The 15,191-nt window shown below is 56.0% G+C and overlaps 1 protein-coding gene across 3 annotated transcripts in view; it reads left to right on the top strand.

The window, feature by feature from the left end:
- SH3RF3 (SH3 domain containing ring finger 3) overlaps positions 1–15,191 on the top strand; it is a 216,430-nt gene that overhangs the window by 142,925 nt on the left and 58,314 nt on the right. For all 3 annotated transcript variants that reach the window (XM_059942575.1, XM_059942577.1, XM_059942576.1), the window contains 2 exons: positions 3,647–3,720; positions 14,584–14,754. In XM_059942575.1, coding sequence (XP_059798558.1) covers positions 3,647–3,720; positions 14,584–14,754 — 245 coding nt within the window. The remainder of the gene's footprint in view (positions 1–3,646; positions 3,721–14,583; positions 14,755–15,191) is intronic.

The following is a 15,191-nucleotide window of genomic DNA, read 5'->3' as shown; positions in this document are numbered from 1 at the left end:
CGCCATCCCGTTCGCTGTGCTCCGCCAGCCCTCCACACCCACCCGTGCAGGTCCTTCTCCCCGGTCGTGTGGGGCTGTGTTGGTTTGCGGACGGAGTCTCGGGTCAGCCCTCTCCTCCATCCGCCCTTTCTTGAGGCCGAATCTTCACCTCCTGTGGCTGCAGAAAGAATGATGCCAGCATTTCCTGAGGGCTTGCTCAGAGCTTTAAATTACTGTGTCTAATATTCCAACTAACCTAGAAGCTGGGGGCCGCGATGGCCCCATTTCCTCATCCCTCCAGGGCCTCTGTCTTCACTGCGTGATTTCCAAAGTCTTGGGAACCAGGGATTCATATTTTGTCTGGTATTCAGTTGTTCTGGGTGGAGGGTAAATCCAGTCCCTGTCACTCGACCGTGGTCGGGGCAGAAGTCCGCAGCTCGATGGCATAACCCGTCCAGGGTCGCACGCTGAGAGCTGAGGGCAGATCAACCCTGTGCTGACCCCCGAACGTACACGTCCAGGTCATGCCCGCCTCTGAGCCCCTGGTCGGCCTCCCCTGCTGCCTCATCCTCAGGGTGTCCAAGCACATCAGACTCACCGTGTCCAGCGCCCGGCTCGTGACCTCCCGCGGGTCTCGTGCTCCATCCCTTCTCGCGGCATCTCTGTTTGGCCAGTCGCAAAGGCCGGAAACTCGCTCATCCTCTTCCTTCGCGCCCTTCAGCCCCTGAATCCACTAGTTGTGTTGGTAGAGAGAGAATAACGGCCCAGACGTGTCCACGTCCTAATCCCCAGAACCTGCGAATACGTTGTCTCCCTTGGCAAGAGACAGGGAACTAGAGACGGAAGACGGTCCTGGATCCCCTGGGTCAGAGTCAGAAGCGAGAGGACTGACCGCCTGCCCTGCTGGCTGTGAGGACGCAGGCCTGTGAAATGGTGACTCCGTGCTGCTTCGGGCCCTGGGCTTGCGGTCACTCGCTGGCACCTCCCCGGGAAGCCCCTGGGGACAGGGTGGTGGGGACGCACACGGCCCCCAGCATGGGCTGCCGGGTTCACGCCCAGCCTGGGGCGCTGGCTGGCTGGGTGACTGTGAGCCACGCACCTCCTGCCTTAGGCCTGGGTTCCCTCATTTTGTCAAGTGGTGACAGAAAGCAGCACCTGCCTACAGGCTTTTCTGAGGAGTAACTGCGTTATTCCCGGCGAAGTGCTCGGAGCAGAGCCTGGTCCCTGGTGAGCTCTGGGTGGGGGGGGGGGTGGCCGCTTTGATCCCTGCTCTTACCCTCCTTACCCACGGCCTCCTGCGCATCCAGACCCCCTGTCGCCCTCTCATCACCCTGACCGCCGATCCACGACTGACCGTCCTCGGCGGAGACGTGGGCTGGTGCCCTCCCTACCAGCTGTGTCTTTGGCCTCCAGGTGCCGCCCAGGATCCACAGCTGGCTCGGAGGGGCTCCCGGGGCTTCCCCTGCCCCTGGTCCTCTAGCCTCTGCTTCCAACCTGCAAAGCTTGCCTTCTCCTCTCTCTCCCTTCAGTGGGTGCTCAAGGAGCCCCTCTGGCCACACCCAGCCTCGGCCCCCGTCGTGTGCTCTGCGGCGCTGCTCTTGCTGGGACCCCGTGTCTATAACGACCTGCCTGACGCCTGTCCCCCCACCCCAAGGAAACCCGTGAGATCGCAGGCTGTGTCTGCGCCCCCAGCTGGGCCTGGGCTCAGGTGGTCGGCGGATGCCGCCTGCCCGCTCCTTGTCAGCGAGCAGGGAGGGCCCCTCACTTGCTCGAGGGGAGCCGTGGGCCTGGGTGCTGTCTCCCTGGCTGCGGGGCTGTCCCTTCCTGGGGGCAGGCGTGCCCAGCGAGCAGGAGACCCGGAGCCTCTGGGCAGAAAGGGACGTCCCCGCCTTCCTGGCGACGCAGCATCCACACGGCAGCCGCAGGGACAGGTCTGCGGAGGAGCTGGGTCCCTCTCGCAGGTGCAGAAGCTCGGGGGGAAGGCCCCGGGACGTCAGTGACCTGGGGATGCGGGCGGCGTTCCGTGTGGGTGTCGCACGTTCTCAGTCTGCCAGAAGCTCCGTGTCCTGACGAGGAGAAGCAGTTCTGACGTCCGCCTGAGGGGCTGCTGAGGGGCCGTGGTCCCGGCACCCATCGTGGTCCCCGGGGGAGGGGGTTGGGAGGCTGCCTCGGAGACCAGACTCGAGGATGGAGCTGGTCAGCGATGGGCAAGAATGACCCTCCCCGCGCAGCAAGAGGGCCCTGAGGTGGTCGGTCCTGTGTGGGTTGTCCTGCCGCCCCAGGCCTGTTCCAGGTGCTTCTCTGTGATTTGTGCTTCAGTGCTCTTTGTGCCCTGGGGACCCACACGTGGTGACAGGTCACCTTCCCCACCTGCCCGGGGGCCAAGGCACCAGCAGCGCCTGAGGGCTCTGCCCAAGGCTGCCTGGCTCCCTCTTCATCTGGGTCCCTGTTCCTCAGGGGTCCCTGTCCTGCCCTGTGGGGGGCCTCCAGGAGGGGAGGGCACCCCAGCTCCCTCAGCTTTGAGATACCCCTGGGTGTCCCCATCTGGGTTAGTTTCCTGGAGCTGCTGTAACAAACCGGGTGGCTCGGAGCAGCAGGCAGTGGCTGCTCAGCGTTCTGGAGGCCGGAGGTCCGAAGTCACGCTGTCGGTGGATTGGCTCCTTATGGGGCTGGTGGGGACCCCACCCAGGCCCCTCCAGCATCTGCTGTCCGCCAGCACCCCACCTCCTTGGCTTGCAGACGCGTCGCCCTAGTGTCTGCTCGCCACCTTCTCCCCTCTGGTGTCTCTGTTCTTCTTTTCTGTCTCGTGGGATAATCTCATCTCAGGATCCGTGCCTGATATTACCCCTGCAAAGACCCCAATTCCAAATAAGGTCACCTTCACAGGCACTAGGGCTATGACTTGTGCACATCTTTGGGGATCAGAGTTCAACTCGCCATGCCACCCGGTACTCTGAGCAGAAAGATGGGATGCCACCTGGGGAGGGCAGGGGCGGCACGAGCCAGTGTGTGGTGAGGGGACTCGGGGGATGATACCCCTGGCAGGCTGGGTCTACGGGGTTCCCTAAGGACAGCCCAGCATCATCTTGCAGCCCAGAGCCCGCTGCTTGGCCCTCACCCAGCTCACCGTGCACCTGACACTTGGCAGGAACCTCCTGCAAGAGGGCCATCCCTCCGTCGTCTCGCAGAGTAGACCCTTGAAGCTTTGCGCGCCTTGGGTCAGGCAGGAGAGGCAGTGCTTTACATCCTGGCACCCTCTAGCTGCCCCTCTGTCCACTGCCAAAGGACCGATTTTCTTTAGCTTTCGGGGACACGGTTTCTAAATAAGCTGACGTGTTGTAGCATGAAAGGTTTTGTCTGGATTTTCTTGGCCAAACACAGGAGGAATGAATCCGAGTCCTGAGAATGAAGGCTGGCCACCCCACTGCCTCTTTCCGTGATGGACACGGCACCACGCTGGCCGAGCTGCTGCGGGAGGGACGGGGGTCGCTGGCTGCCAGGCCCCCTCGGGGCTGAAGGACGGGTACTAAGCCCGGGCAGCGGAACCCGGGCCCGTGGAGGCCACAGAGTCAGGCAGCCGAGGGGGCCAGATGCCCAGACTCCACCCGGGCTGCTCCCTGCCCCTGGAGCCTGTGTCCACTCACTGTCTCCTCTTGTCTGTTTCCAGGACGCCTCGGCCGGATGCACCCCAGCGGCTGAACAGCAGGGCACGGCTCCCAAAGTCCAGCTGCCCCTCAACGTGTGAGCTGCTGTTTATGTTTTTGGGGTCCCAGCCTTCAGCGCCTCCCCCCACCACCCTGTAGCGTGTCCACGTGGGGTTTTCTAGTGTGTCACCCGCTTGGTTCTGTGCAACTCACAGGACTGATGGCGGGGCCGCCTGGCCAGCAGGCTGGCAGGTTCAACGTTACTGCCCCCCGGCATTCGGTACAAGCGGGGGAGGGGGTCCAGATATTTGATGACACTTTCACTGGCCACTCAAAAAAGGGCCCCAGAGGCCCCTGAGGAGGTGGGCGTGGGCCCTGCGGGGCAGAGGGCGGCCAGAGCAGCCGGCGTCACCAACTGCCCAGATGCAGCTCTGTGGGTTTTTGTTTTTAATTAATTAATTAATTTATTTTTGGCTACGTTGGGTCTTCGTTGCTGCGCGCGGGCTTTCTCTAGTTGCGGCGAGCGGGGGCTACTCTTCGTTGCGGTGCGCGGGCTTCTCATTGTGGTGACCTCTCTTGTTGCGGAGCACGGGCTCTAGGCACGTGGGCTTCAGTAGTTGTGGCTCACGGGCTTAGTTGCTCCGCGGCATGTGGGATCTTCTCGGACCAGGAATCAAACCCGTGTCCCCTGCATTGGCAGGCAGATTCTTAACCACAGAGCCACCAGGGAAGCCCGGCTCTGTGTTTTAACAGCCCACTACCATCCAGTGCACAGCAGCTGCATATCATCCCCAAATCGAGCCAGATGAACTGTTGTTGGGAAGTGAGATGCTTGTCTGTTTAGAGAATCTGCTCTTGTTAAATGACAGCTCCTAAAAGATGTGCCGTTTAAAATCGCCATTTAAAGAGTGCTCCGAAGAATCACATTGCTGGCTGCTCTGTTATTTGGCAATGAGTTCAGTTACTTGAATGACCGTTTAAGGTGGAGAATATGAATTTGGCAAACAACGTGGCAAGATAGGAAGTTCCCAAGGTCCAATATGGCCAGAGGGACACTTAGAACCTGTGTAGTGGCAGATCAAAATGGATTTCAAGCGAACGATGCCTTTTGAAAATGCAGTTTGCCAGTCTTCAGAAGGATTCCTAGAAGGCGGTTACATCCGCTGGTACAGGTTCACCTTCTTCGAGCCCAGGCCAAACGCTCACCTCTATCAGGCGGCAGACAGGAATCCCTGAACATCCTGCTGTGACTGGGTTATTGCCGAAACCAACTAAGCCAAGGACATTGGGACCTACCTATCTTTGCATAGCTTCCTGAGGGGACGTAGGTTAGTAAGTGCTGTCTCGATGTCTTTAGGCAGAAATTCAGGCCTCACCAACACTGGACAGAAGGCACCGTCTTCCAACTAGGTCTCTGGATGAGTTCCAACGGCCTCCACTGAAACCTGGGGATGGGGCACCTGGGGAAGGATGGGCAGTGGTCTTGCTCATGAGAACTGGGTGCAGGACTGTTTACCTGAGGAAGCAGGCCTGGTCCATGGGAGACAGTGAGGCCTTACTGTAGTTCCCCAAGTGCAAGGCGGGACAGGAGAGCTCGTGAAGCATGAGGCCCGGGTGTTTCATCTTGGCGTCCCCAGCAAGATGCCTGGCACGCAGGCTGTCAGTGACTCTTCCTTGTTCAGAGAGCGCCCGATCCTCCCCTCCTGGGCGCCGAGGGTCCTGGCGGCAGCCCAGAGCCCCTGCTCTTGTACATCAGGTCAGCCACCCAAGGAGGCCGCTCTGCCTTGGAGACCCAGTTCCAGGAATATCACTCCCTGAGAGTCATCAGCACATCCTGGAGGCCTCGGCCACATACAGGCTTCCACATCACTGAGGGATTTTAAGTTTGGAGGGACTTCTTTCTCCCCCTGCCCCTGCTCTGCCCTGGGGCATGAGGGGTCAGTGTGGTCCCTAGCCCCCCGCCAACTCCCTCTGCCTCACCCCCAGAGCATGGCTGTCCCTGTTTGGGTGGAGGTTTTCATTTGGGTAACAGAAGGGAGTCAGATACATCTTTCAAAGGGTGATAAGCCTTTTGGCAGGAATGTGTCTGCTGGCCGTGGTGGTCATCAGACGGATTGTGGCCAGCCTGAGCGTAACGGACTACTGCAAGTTAATGCGTGCATTCTGTGGTTGTATGGTTTGAAATCAGAGACATCATACCTCCAGCTTTGTTCTTCTTTCTCAGGATTGCTTTGGCTATTCGATGTCTTTTGTGATTCCATACAAATTTTAGAATTATTTGTTCTAGTTCTATGCAAAATGCCATTGAAGTTTTGATAGGGATTGCATTGAATCTGTAGATTGCCTTGGAGAGTATGGACATTTTAACAATACTAATTCTTCTAATCCATGAGCACAAAATATCTTTCCATTTTTTGTGTCTTCTTCAGTTTCTTTCATCAATGTCTTATAGGTTTCACTGTTTTCACCTCCTTGGTTAAATTTATTCCTAGATATTTTATTCTTTTTGATGCAATTGTAAATGGGATTGTTTTCTTCGTTTTTCTTTTGGATAGTTTGTTGCTAGATTTCTGTATATTAATTTCATATGCTGCAACTTTGTAAAATTCATTGATGAGTTCTAGCAGTTTTTTGGTGGTATCTTCAGGATTTTCTATGTATAATATCCTGTCGTCTGCAAACAGTGGCAGTTTTACTTCTTCCTTTCCAATGTGGATTCTTTTTTTTTTCTTGTCTGATTGCTGTGACTAGGACTTCCAGTATTATTATTATTTTTTAAAATTGGGGTATAGTTGCTTTACAGTGTTGTGTTAGTTTCTGCTATGCAATGAAGTGATTCAACTATACGTATACATATATCCCCTCCCTCTTAGACCTCCCTGCCACCCCCTGCCCCCGCCATCCCACCCATCTAGGTCACCACAGAGCACCAAGCTGAGCTCCCTGCGCTATACAGCAGGTTCCCACCAGCTCTCTGTTTTACACATGGCAGTGCACATATGTCAGTCCCAATCTCCCATTTCATCCCACCACCCCTCCCTGTGTCCACACATCCGTCCTCTGTGTCTTCCAGTATTATGTTGAATAAAAGTGGCAAGAGTGGACATCCTTGTCTTGTTCCTGACCTTAGAGGAATTGCTTTCAGCTTTTCACTGTTGAGTATGATGTTAGATGTGGGCTTATCATATATGGCTCTTATTATGTTGAGATATGTTCTCTCTGTATCCACTTTGTTGATAGTTTTATCATGAGGGGATGTTGAATTTTGTCAAACGTTTTTTCAGTATCTATTGAGATGATCACGTGGTTTTTATTCTTCAATTTGTTAATACAGTGTATCACATTGGTTGATTTGCCGATGTTAAACCATCCTTGTGTCCCTGGAGTAAATCCGCTTGGTCACAGTGTATGATCCTTTTAATGTATCAATATTTTTGAATTCGATTTGCTAATATTTTGTTGAAGATTTTTGCATCTATGTTTGTCAAGGATATTGGCCTGTAATTTTCTTTTTTTGTGGTGTCCTTATCTGGATTCGTTATTGGGGTAATGTTGACCTTGTAAAATGAGTTTGGTTACCTTCCTCTTTAATTTTTTGGAAGAGTTTGAAAAGGATAGGTATTAAATCTTCTTTGAATATTTTATGGAATTCATCAGCGAAGCCCTCTGGTCCTGGACTTTTGTTTCTTGGGAGAATTTTGGTTACTAATTTATTCTCCTTACTAGTAATCAGTCTATTCAGATTTTCTATTTCTTCATGATTCAGTCTTGGAAGATTATATGTTTTTAGAAATTTTTCCATTTCTTCCAGGTTGTTGTTGGCGTATAATTGTTCTCAGCAGTCTCTTATGATCCTTTCTATTTCTTTGGTGTCAGTTTTCATTTTTCTTTTTTCATTTCTGATTTTATTGGTTTGGGCCAGTTCTCTCTTTTTCTTGATAAGCCTAGTTAAAAGTTTGAGAATTTTGTTTATCTTTCCAAGGAACCAGCTCTTAGTTTCATTGATCATTTCTATTGTTTTTTTTTTAGTCTCTATTTCATTTATTTTTGCTCTGATATTTATTATTTCCTTCCTTCTAGTAACATTGGGCTTTGTTTTTTCTTCTTTTTTCTAGTTTCTTTAAGTATAAGGTTGGATTATTTATTTGAGATTTTTCTTGCTTCCTGAGGTAGGCTCATACCACTATAAACTTCCCTCTTGGAACTGCTTTTGCAGTGATCCATAGATTTTGGATCATTGTGGTTCTATTTTCATTTGTTTCTAGGTATTTTTAAATTTTTCCTTTGATTTTTTTCAATGGTCCATTCATGTTGTTTAATTTCCATGTTTTTGTGGTTTTCCCCAATTTTTCTTTTGATTGATTTCTGGTTTCACACAATTGTGGTCAGAGAAGATGCTTGATATGATTTCCACCTTCTTAAATTTATTGAGACCTGTTTTGTAAACTGGTGTGATTAATCCTGGAGAATGTTCCATGTATGCTTGAGAAGAATGGGTGTTCTGCTGCTTTGGGATGGAACATTCTGTACATATCCATTAAGTCCATTCTTCTCCTGAGTTTGGTGAGCATCGTTTTGACCATTACTTTTAACTCTTTATCAGGTAGATTGCTTATCTCCATTTTGTTTAGTTCTTTTTCTGAGGTTTTATCTTGTTCTTTCAATTGGAATATATCCTTTGTCCTCCTTGTTTTGCCTGATTCTCTCAGTGTTTGCTTCTATGTGTTAGGTAAATCAGCTCCTTCAGCTCCCAGTCTTGAAGGAGTGGCCTTCTTAGGAGATGCCCTGTGGGCCCAGAGGTGCAATCCTGCCTGGCCACCAGAGTCAGGCACTCGAGGGTCCCCTGTGTGCGCTGTGTGCAGCCTCCCATTGTGGGGGTGCTGCAGCCACTGCTGAGGCATGCTGGTGGGTGGGGCTGGCCTCCGAACGGCCGTGGGCCCAGCCGCAGAAGCTGCTGGGCACTGGTGGGCAGGGCTATTGCTCAGCTGGCTGGGAGGTCTAGCCAAAGTGCAGGGTGGGCAGGGCTTCATCAGGGCACGCCCACGGACACTAACAGGTTAGATGGAGCATTCCAAAATTGCGCCCACCAGCCGGCATTAGCAAGGTAGCCCGAGATCACGGATATGGCTCCCACCAGAGACTCAGTCCCCAGGGACCATCCCACCTGGTCCCCGCCTCTCTGGCAGTTGCTTCAGCGTCAGTAAGTAGACTGTGAGCTGTTCAGTCTGGTATTCTTGCGCTGGTTTTTAGGTTGAGTGAGTCTGCACACTCAACTCCACTGAGAGCGGGTTTTCCATTCCCTGTGCTTCTGTAGTTTTCCTGGGTATTCTCTGTTGGTTTTCAGAGCCGGGTGTTTGGGGGCTGGTCTCTCTGAACAGGATCTAGGGTTGGGGGCTGCGTGTGGAGCTTGAATCCCTCACTCCTCAGGGAAGAGATCCGTCCCCTGTGGTCCCTCCTGACTGGATTGCGGTGGCTGGGGAGGGGTTTTCCTGGGCAAGTCCGTCTCTCTGCTTCCCCTGCCCGTCTCCATGCTGTCCTTCTACCCTTTGTGGTGGAGGCTCCATTCAGCCAGTTTTCAGGTCCCTTTCCGAGGAAGTTGTCCCCCATGTGGTTGTGGACTTGCTGTGTCCATGGGGAGAGGCGAGCTCGGGAACTTGCTGTGCTGAACCCTCTCCTCAGCTGATCCTGCTGATTGTGAGTCAGCGAGCGGCACGTGTCTCGCTGACCTGAGCCCGTGCGGCCCTGGCAGCCAGAAGAACAGGAGCAGACTCCTCCCACGAGGAATGGAAAGGAACCTTGCTTGTTTCAGAAGAAATGAGCAAGCCGTCACATGGAGGCGGAAGGGTGTGAAGTTAATGACGGCGTTAGAGTTCTTTAATCACTGCTTGATTAGAGTCTGTAGACAATTAACAGCAAGTGAAGATCTTCTATAGGAAAGAGCAAGTAATACGGTGAGTGACAGCTGTTCCCAGCTGGCTGCTGTTCCCACGATGCCAGGCTCGGTGGTCACGGCTGCCACTGCCGGCCGAGGGCACCGGGAAGGGGCCTGACATTCCCCCGCCTCACATGGGGCTGCGTCTGCCTGGAGGAGGGGTCGCCTCTTCGATGGGCACGAGAGCCCCCTGCCGGCCACCAGGCTGTGGGGAAGAGGCGCTGGGATCCAGACGCTCCCACTCCTGCCTGAAATCAGTACCTTCAGTACCAACCTTGAGTGTGAACGCGCAGAGGTGAACCCCGGGCCTGCTCTGCACGTGACGCAGGACCCCCTGCGTCCTCCGTGGAGACCGGTGCTGAGCTCAAGGCCTTTGGAAGGAGTGGAAAGGGAGCGTGGGGCCCCCAGTTTCCATGAGGATCGAGGATCGTCCTCCAGTTTTCCCAGGATGGCAGCACGCAGTTCTGGTGGGCGCGGCTGAGGGCATGGGGTGGGAAGGGATGCAAAGGATGCACCCTACCCTGTGGCCGCACTCGGACCTGGACGGAGTGACCCGGCGCACGGCAGGGACCGCAGAGCTGCAGGCGTCGGGCTGGGAGCCGGCTGGTCCCTCCGGGGCGTTTTCTTGAGTCACAACAGGGGAAACAGATGCCACGTTCCCTGGCCAGCGCCGCCCCAGCGCAAGCTGCACGCAGATGTGCGGGCACCAAGTGCAGGAGAACGCCCGTGGGGAGGGGGGGCAGAGGTGTTCCAGGTGAAGTCAGATTTGTTTACGTTCCACCCCCCAGCCATGCACACTGAGAGGCTGAACTTGAAATACTGAGACCAGAGGAGGGATTACTCCTCAGAGAACAAATTGAAAATAAAGATGAAGACAGCAAGGGCATTAGTGCCCTGGTGCCACTCAGCACAGGCCCCCCACATGGAGCCCCCACTCCCCGGCCTCTCCCGCCCGGGCCTCTCCCCAGCCTCCCGCAGTGCCCCTCGCCCCTGCCAGGTCCCTGGGACCACGGAACCACCAGCCTCCAGCTCACTGCTGTGTAAACACAGATTCTCCATCTTTTTGAGCCTCAGTGTGCTCAGCTGTGAAATGGGTGGGTAGCCCAGCCTCAGAGCTCACGTGGGGCTTGGGCGAGACCATGACTAATGCCAGCTTCCTGCCCTGCACCCTCGTCCTGCCTCAGCCCATGGCACCCGAGGTGGGGTGGGGCTCTGCACGCTGCCCCACGGGTGCAGCTGCCCGTCAACAGCTCCCCGTCAACAGCTCCCCGTCAACAAGGTAGGGCAGAGTTCTGACTCTGATGACTTGGAGGAGGAGGACGCCTCGTTTCCCCGGGGCTGAAGGCATTCTTGGAAGTAAGCCCCTCTGCCACGCGTGGTTAGCGCCCGAGGGGTGCCAGAACCAGTATGCATCCAATAAATAAATAGCTGAAACTGGGAAGGAAACCTCGCTTCCCCCCGTTAGACTCTGGGCGTCCCACGTGAGGAGGCGGGACGCAGAATAGATCCAGTCTGCCTGCAGACTCGCTCAGGATGCGCCTCAGCAGAGTTGGTGGTCCTGGAGGCCGGCGCCCCCGCCCCTGCGGGGCCCACAGTTGGTCCAGGCCGGGCGAGTCGGCTGGTGGTTTCAGCCAGGTGCGCCTCAGTTGCCCGTTTTCTGCCTTTATGACTTCATCAGGAACCATGGTGTGTTTCTCTAAAGTACCAGTGGGATTTTGAAAGAAGCCTCTTCTGATTTAAAGGCTTAATCCAGATGACTTGAGGCCCACGGTTTGAAGAATGCTTATTCTTGTGTGATGGGAAGATGCTGAGAAGTCAACACAGACCTTGTTCCCTAACGGCTCGGGGATCCCAGAATGCTGAGTGAGACCATCAGCTTGTCCCCGGAAACGTTACTCTGTCGTCTGATGGCCGCTCCCCAGATCACAGACACACACACGGCTCGTCGGCTCTTCGCCGAGGTCACTGACACTCACTTGCTTTGAAAACCTGAGTTGACTCCGCCGTGGAGGTGGGTGCTGGCGGACGCTGCGCCGGGGGTGGGGGGGCCCGCCCTGGGCAGCTGAGACCCCCGAGCCTCACGCTCGCCACCCGGGGTCTGTCCTCTCCCGGCAGGGATGGCGCCCCCTCCCACAGGAGCCCCTGTATCCACAGCTCCACGCCCCACGGCAGGTGGCCCCTGAAGTCACCCGGTCCCAGGGGCTAGAAGGGTGGGTGGGGGCAAAGAAAGAGGCCACCTGCCGGGCCCTGGTGGAGGGACCCTGACCCCCCGGGGCTGCACGCCGGTTGGTATCCGTGTTAAGAGACGCCCTTTCAGCTCCCGTCTGGGCCCCTCGTCCCGCCAGCCCTCCACCTCCCTCTGGACCTAGCGCCCTGTGGACCGACGCCTGTGTCACCCATCCTCTGCTTCTGTTCGCTTCTTCCCGTTCCTTTCTGGAGAGCAGCCCCTCTGCCTTTCCTTCCATCCTCCCGGGAGCACCTCCCAGGGCACCCCCTCCTCCTTCTGGTCCCAGCTGTGCGCTCGGACCCCAAACGAGGAAACTCATAGCCCGCTTCCCCCACTTATCCTCGTAGCCCAGCTTGTCCGGCAGAACTCGGGGCTGGATGAAACTGTTCCCAGTGCGCACACACGTACACACAGCACACACACACAGGTACATACATGCACACACACGCACACATACACGTGCAAATACATGAACACATGCACACATGAACACATGCACATACACGCACATGCGGATACATACATGCACACATACACATGGACACACGTCCACACACACACCCCTCTTCCTTCAACAGTCTTGATCTTAGTCTCAAAACCAGAGTCCCTATTTTGTTCTTTCCGTAAATGTTGAGTGCACGTCTGCTTGGTGCAGACACTGCTCTAGACCCCGGGGTGGGGCACGAACAGAACATGAACGTCTCTACCCCGTGGGGAGCGCGCTGTGGGGGAGGGCAGCTGAGAGGGGAGAGCCCCAGGTGGAGGGGGCAGGTGCAAAGGTCCTGAGGCAGGAGTGTGCCTGTGTGTGCCGGGAGCACCTCAGTTTGCTGGGTCCCCTCAGCTGGACAGGCACACGCACCCTCTTCTGGGTGGATCCCTGGGTTCCCTCAGCAGCAGATGGACGCAGCCGCAGGGCAGCAGGTGGCCACCCGCCAGGATCCCAGCTGAGGACAAAAGATCTGCCCCAGAAGGACAAGCTGCCAGGACTCCTCACGGGAGAAGGGAACCTGCACTCTCCACACACACCCTCCTCGAGGTCGCCCACCCTGCAGTCCCGTGGGACAGGAGCCTGGGAAGAGGGGCCTCAGCCAGCAGGACTTCAGTCCACAGACCAGGGGTTCGAGGGAGGATGCCCAAGTCATGATGCTTGCCCACGTGTCCGCCAGCTTGGCGCCCCCGGCAGCAGAATCAGAAAGACTGTTCTCACACCACCGCAGGGCAGAATGAGGCAGACGAGTGAGGTCTGTGTTTCACTTTGTTTCCTTGAGAGCAGGTCTCATCCTTATCGGCTCACAGCCCCCCAGGACCAGCCCAGCGGCCCTCCCCCCGTCCTCCCTCCCATCCTGCCCCCCAGTCAGGCAGTCTGGGTGTGAACACAGTTTTCATGGGACTTTGGTTTGTAGTGATTCCTCTTCGCCCTCCAAGAGGCCCCCGAGCAGCACACACGTGCAAGCAGAAGGATGACACCCAGCTCTTTGTTGATCGCCTGGCATCATGTGGCTGGCGTGACTCTTCACCCCAGACAAGGAGGTCCTCCCGATGGGGCCTCGTTCACCCTCCCCGAGGCCCCGAGTCCTTCCTCCTGTCAGATTTGTCTCTAAGACCCAGTCCATCCTCTCACACCCAGTCTCCCTCTCACAGGGGAGCAGGGTAGTGGTGAGGCCAGGCCTTCGCCTGGCGGGGCAGGGGCACCCGAGTGGCGCGGGTTTTGTTTAGTTTATCTCATTTTACTGAATTTTACAGCCGGGACGTCTGTGCTCTGCGGGGCTCTCCGCCTGTTCTAGCCTCTTCCTCCCAAGGCCCCTCTGAGCCAGGAGGCCTCCCTTCTCCTCGCCTGACCCCAGTGAGTTGTGTCCCATCTCTGCGTCACCTGCTAAGAAGGGCCTCCAGGGTCAGGAGGGTGCTCTGGGGGTCGGTGAGCTCCTGTCTCCAGGAGCCCGCCCGGGAGGGGCAGTGTGCCCATCAGGCACGTCCTGGTAGGCGGCCCAGGAGATGACACTTCTTAAAAATGCAGCTTGGGACTTCCCTGTCAGTCCAGTGGTCAGGACTCCGTGCTTCCATTGCAGGAGGCGCGGGTTCGATCCCTAGTCGGGGACCTATGATCCCACATGTTGCGTGGTGCGGCCAAGACATATTTCTTTAAATGCATCTGGTTTCCTGCTGGAGTGAAGGCCCCACCACTTTTCCTGCCCAGATAGCGTGAGCAGTGTATTTGCCTGAAACCACTCTCTCGTTAGGTCAAACCCACCCGTTCCACAAAGCCCCAAGGTAGCAGAGCACATACAGCTGGTGCCTGAGGGCGCAGCTTCTAAGCCCTAGGCCAGGATTCACACCACTAAATTGTTCCAAAAGGCTTAAAAGAAAAGCAGAATTTCAATTAGTCACAGATCTAAGGAGTCCCTAACTGGGCTGCCTTTTCTTTAAAAGGGCCCCTGAGTCTCTTCCAGCTTAGATGGATGGGTAAGCAGGCAGGTGAGAGGAAATGAGGAAAACCCAGCCTGGGGCTGCGTAGCTCACCCCCGTTTTCCCGAAGGCTTTCTCTTGCCCAGAGCATCAGGCATGAAGCAGAGAGAAGAGAATGAAGCGGGGGCCCGAGAGCTGGCGCCACCATGTGGTCTGGCAGGTCCTCCAGGGCCCCGGGCGAGTCGCGTGGCCTCCGTGCGCTCCGCCGGCCGGCTCAGCGCAGGGCGTGGGGGCCGTGGCTGCTGGGTCCCCAGGAGAGCTCGGTCCCTTCCCTGCCCGCCCCTCCTGGTAGCTGCTCCCGGCTGCGCCCCCTTACCGGCCTGCCTCTCCTGCCGTAGGTACCTGGCGCTCTACGCCTACAAGCCCCAGAAGAGCGACGAGCTGGAGCTGCGCAAGGGCGACACGTACCGCGTGCTGGAGAAGTGTCGGGACGGCTGGTTCAAGGGCACAGCGCTGCGGACGGGGCTCTCGGGCGTGTTCCCGGGGAACTACGTGACGCCCGTCTCCAGGTGAGGCGCGCCCACGAGGAGCAGAGCCGCGCGCGGCAGCTCCACGCGGGGGCGTGCATTCCAGGGCGGGACCTCGTGGGCACGCGGGCATGTGTGAATGCGTGTGCATGTGTGCACGTGTGAGTACAGCGGGGGGGTGTGCGAGAAGCACATGCCATTCACACACGTGAAGGCAAGATTCCATATTCCCAGAAGTTAACCATTATTGAGCGGAGCATTATGGATGATTAATTTCTTTTCTTCCTTGTGATTTCCTGTGTTTTACAAATTTACTGATAGTTTTTATAACCTAGGAAAAGCAAGTTTAAAAATTCGCTAGAGATGACCCAGGGTTGTCAGATGTTTCCGTGGAGGGGAGCGTCCACTGCAGGGTGGAACCCTGGATTACCCAGCCCTGGTCCACAGCCCAGGACACGCAGGTCCGCTGGAGACTCACC

The sequence above is a fragment of the Balaenoptera ricei genome, chromosome 13 (genome assembly GCF_028023285.1).
Source record: "Balaenoptera ricei isolate mBalRic1 chromosome 13, mBalRic1.hap2, whole genome shotgun sequence".
NCBI lineage: Eukaryota > Metazoa > Chordata > Mammalia > Artiodactyla > Balaenopteridae > Balaenoptera > Balaenoptera ricei.
The sequence above is the reverse complement of the archived record's forward strand: the minus strand, read 5'-3'. Positions and strand labels throughout refer to the sequence as shown.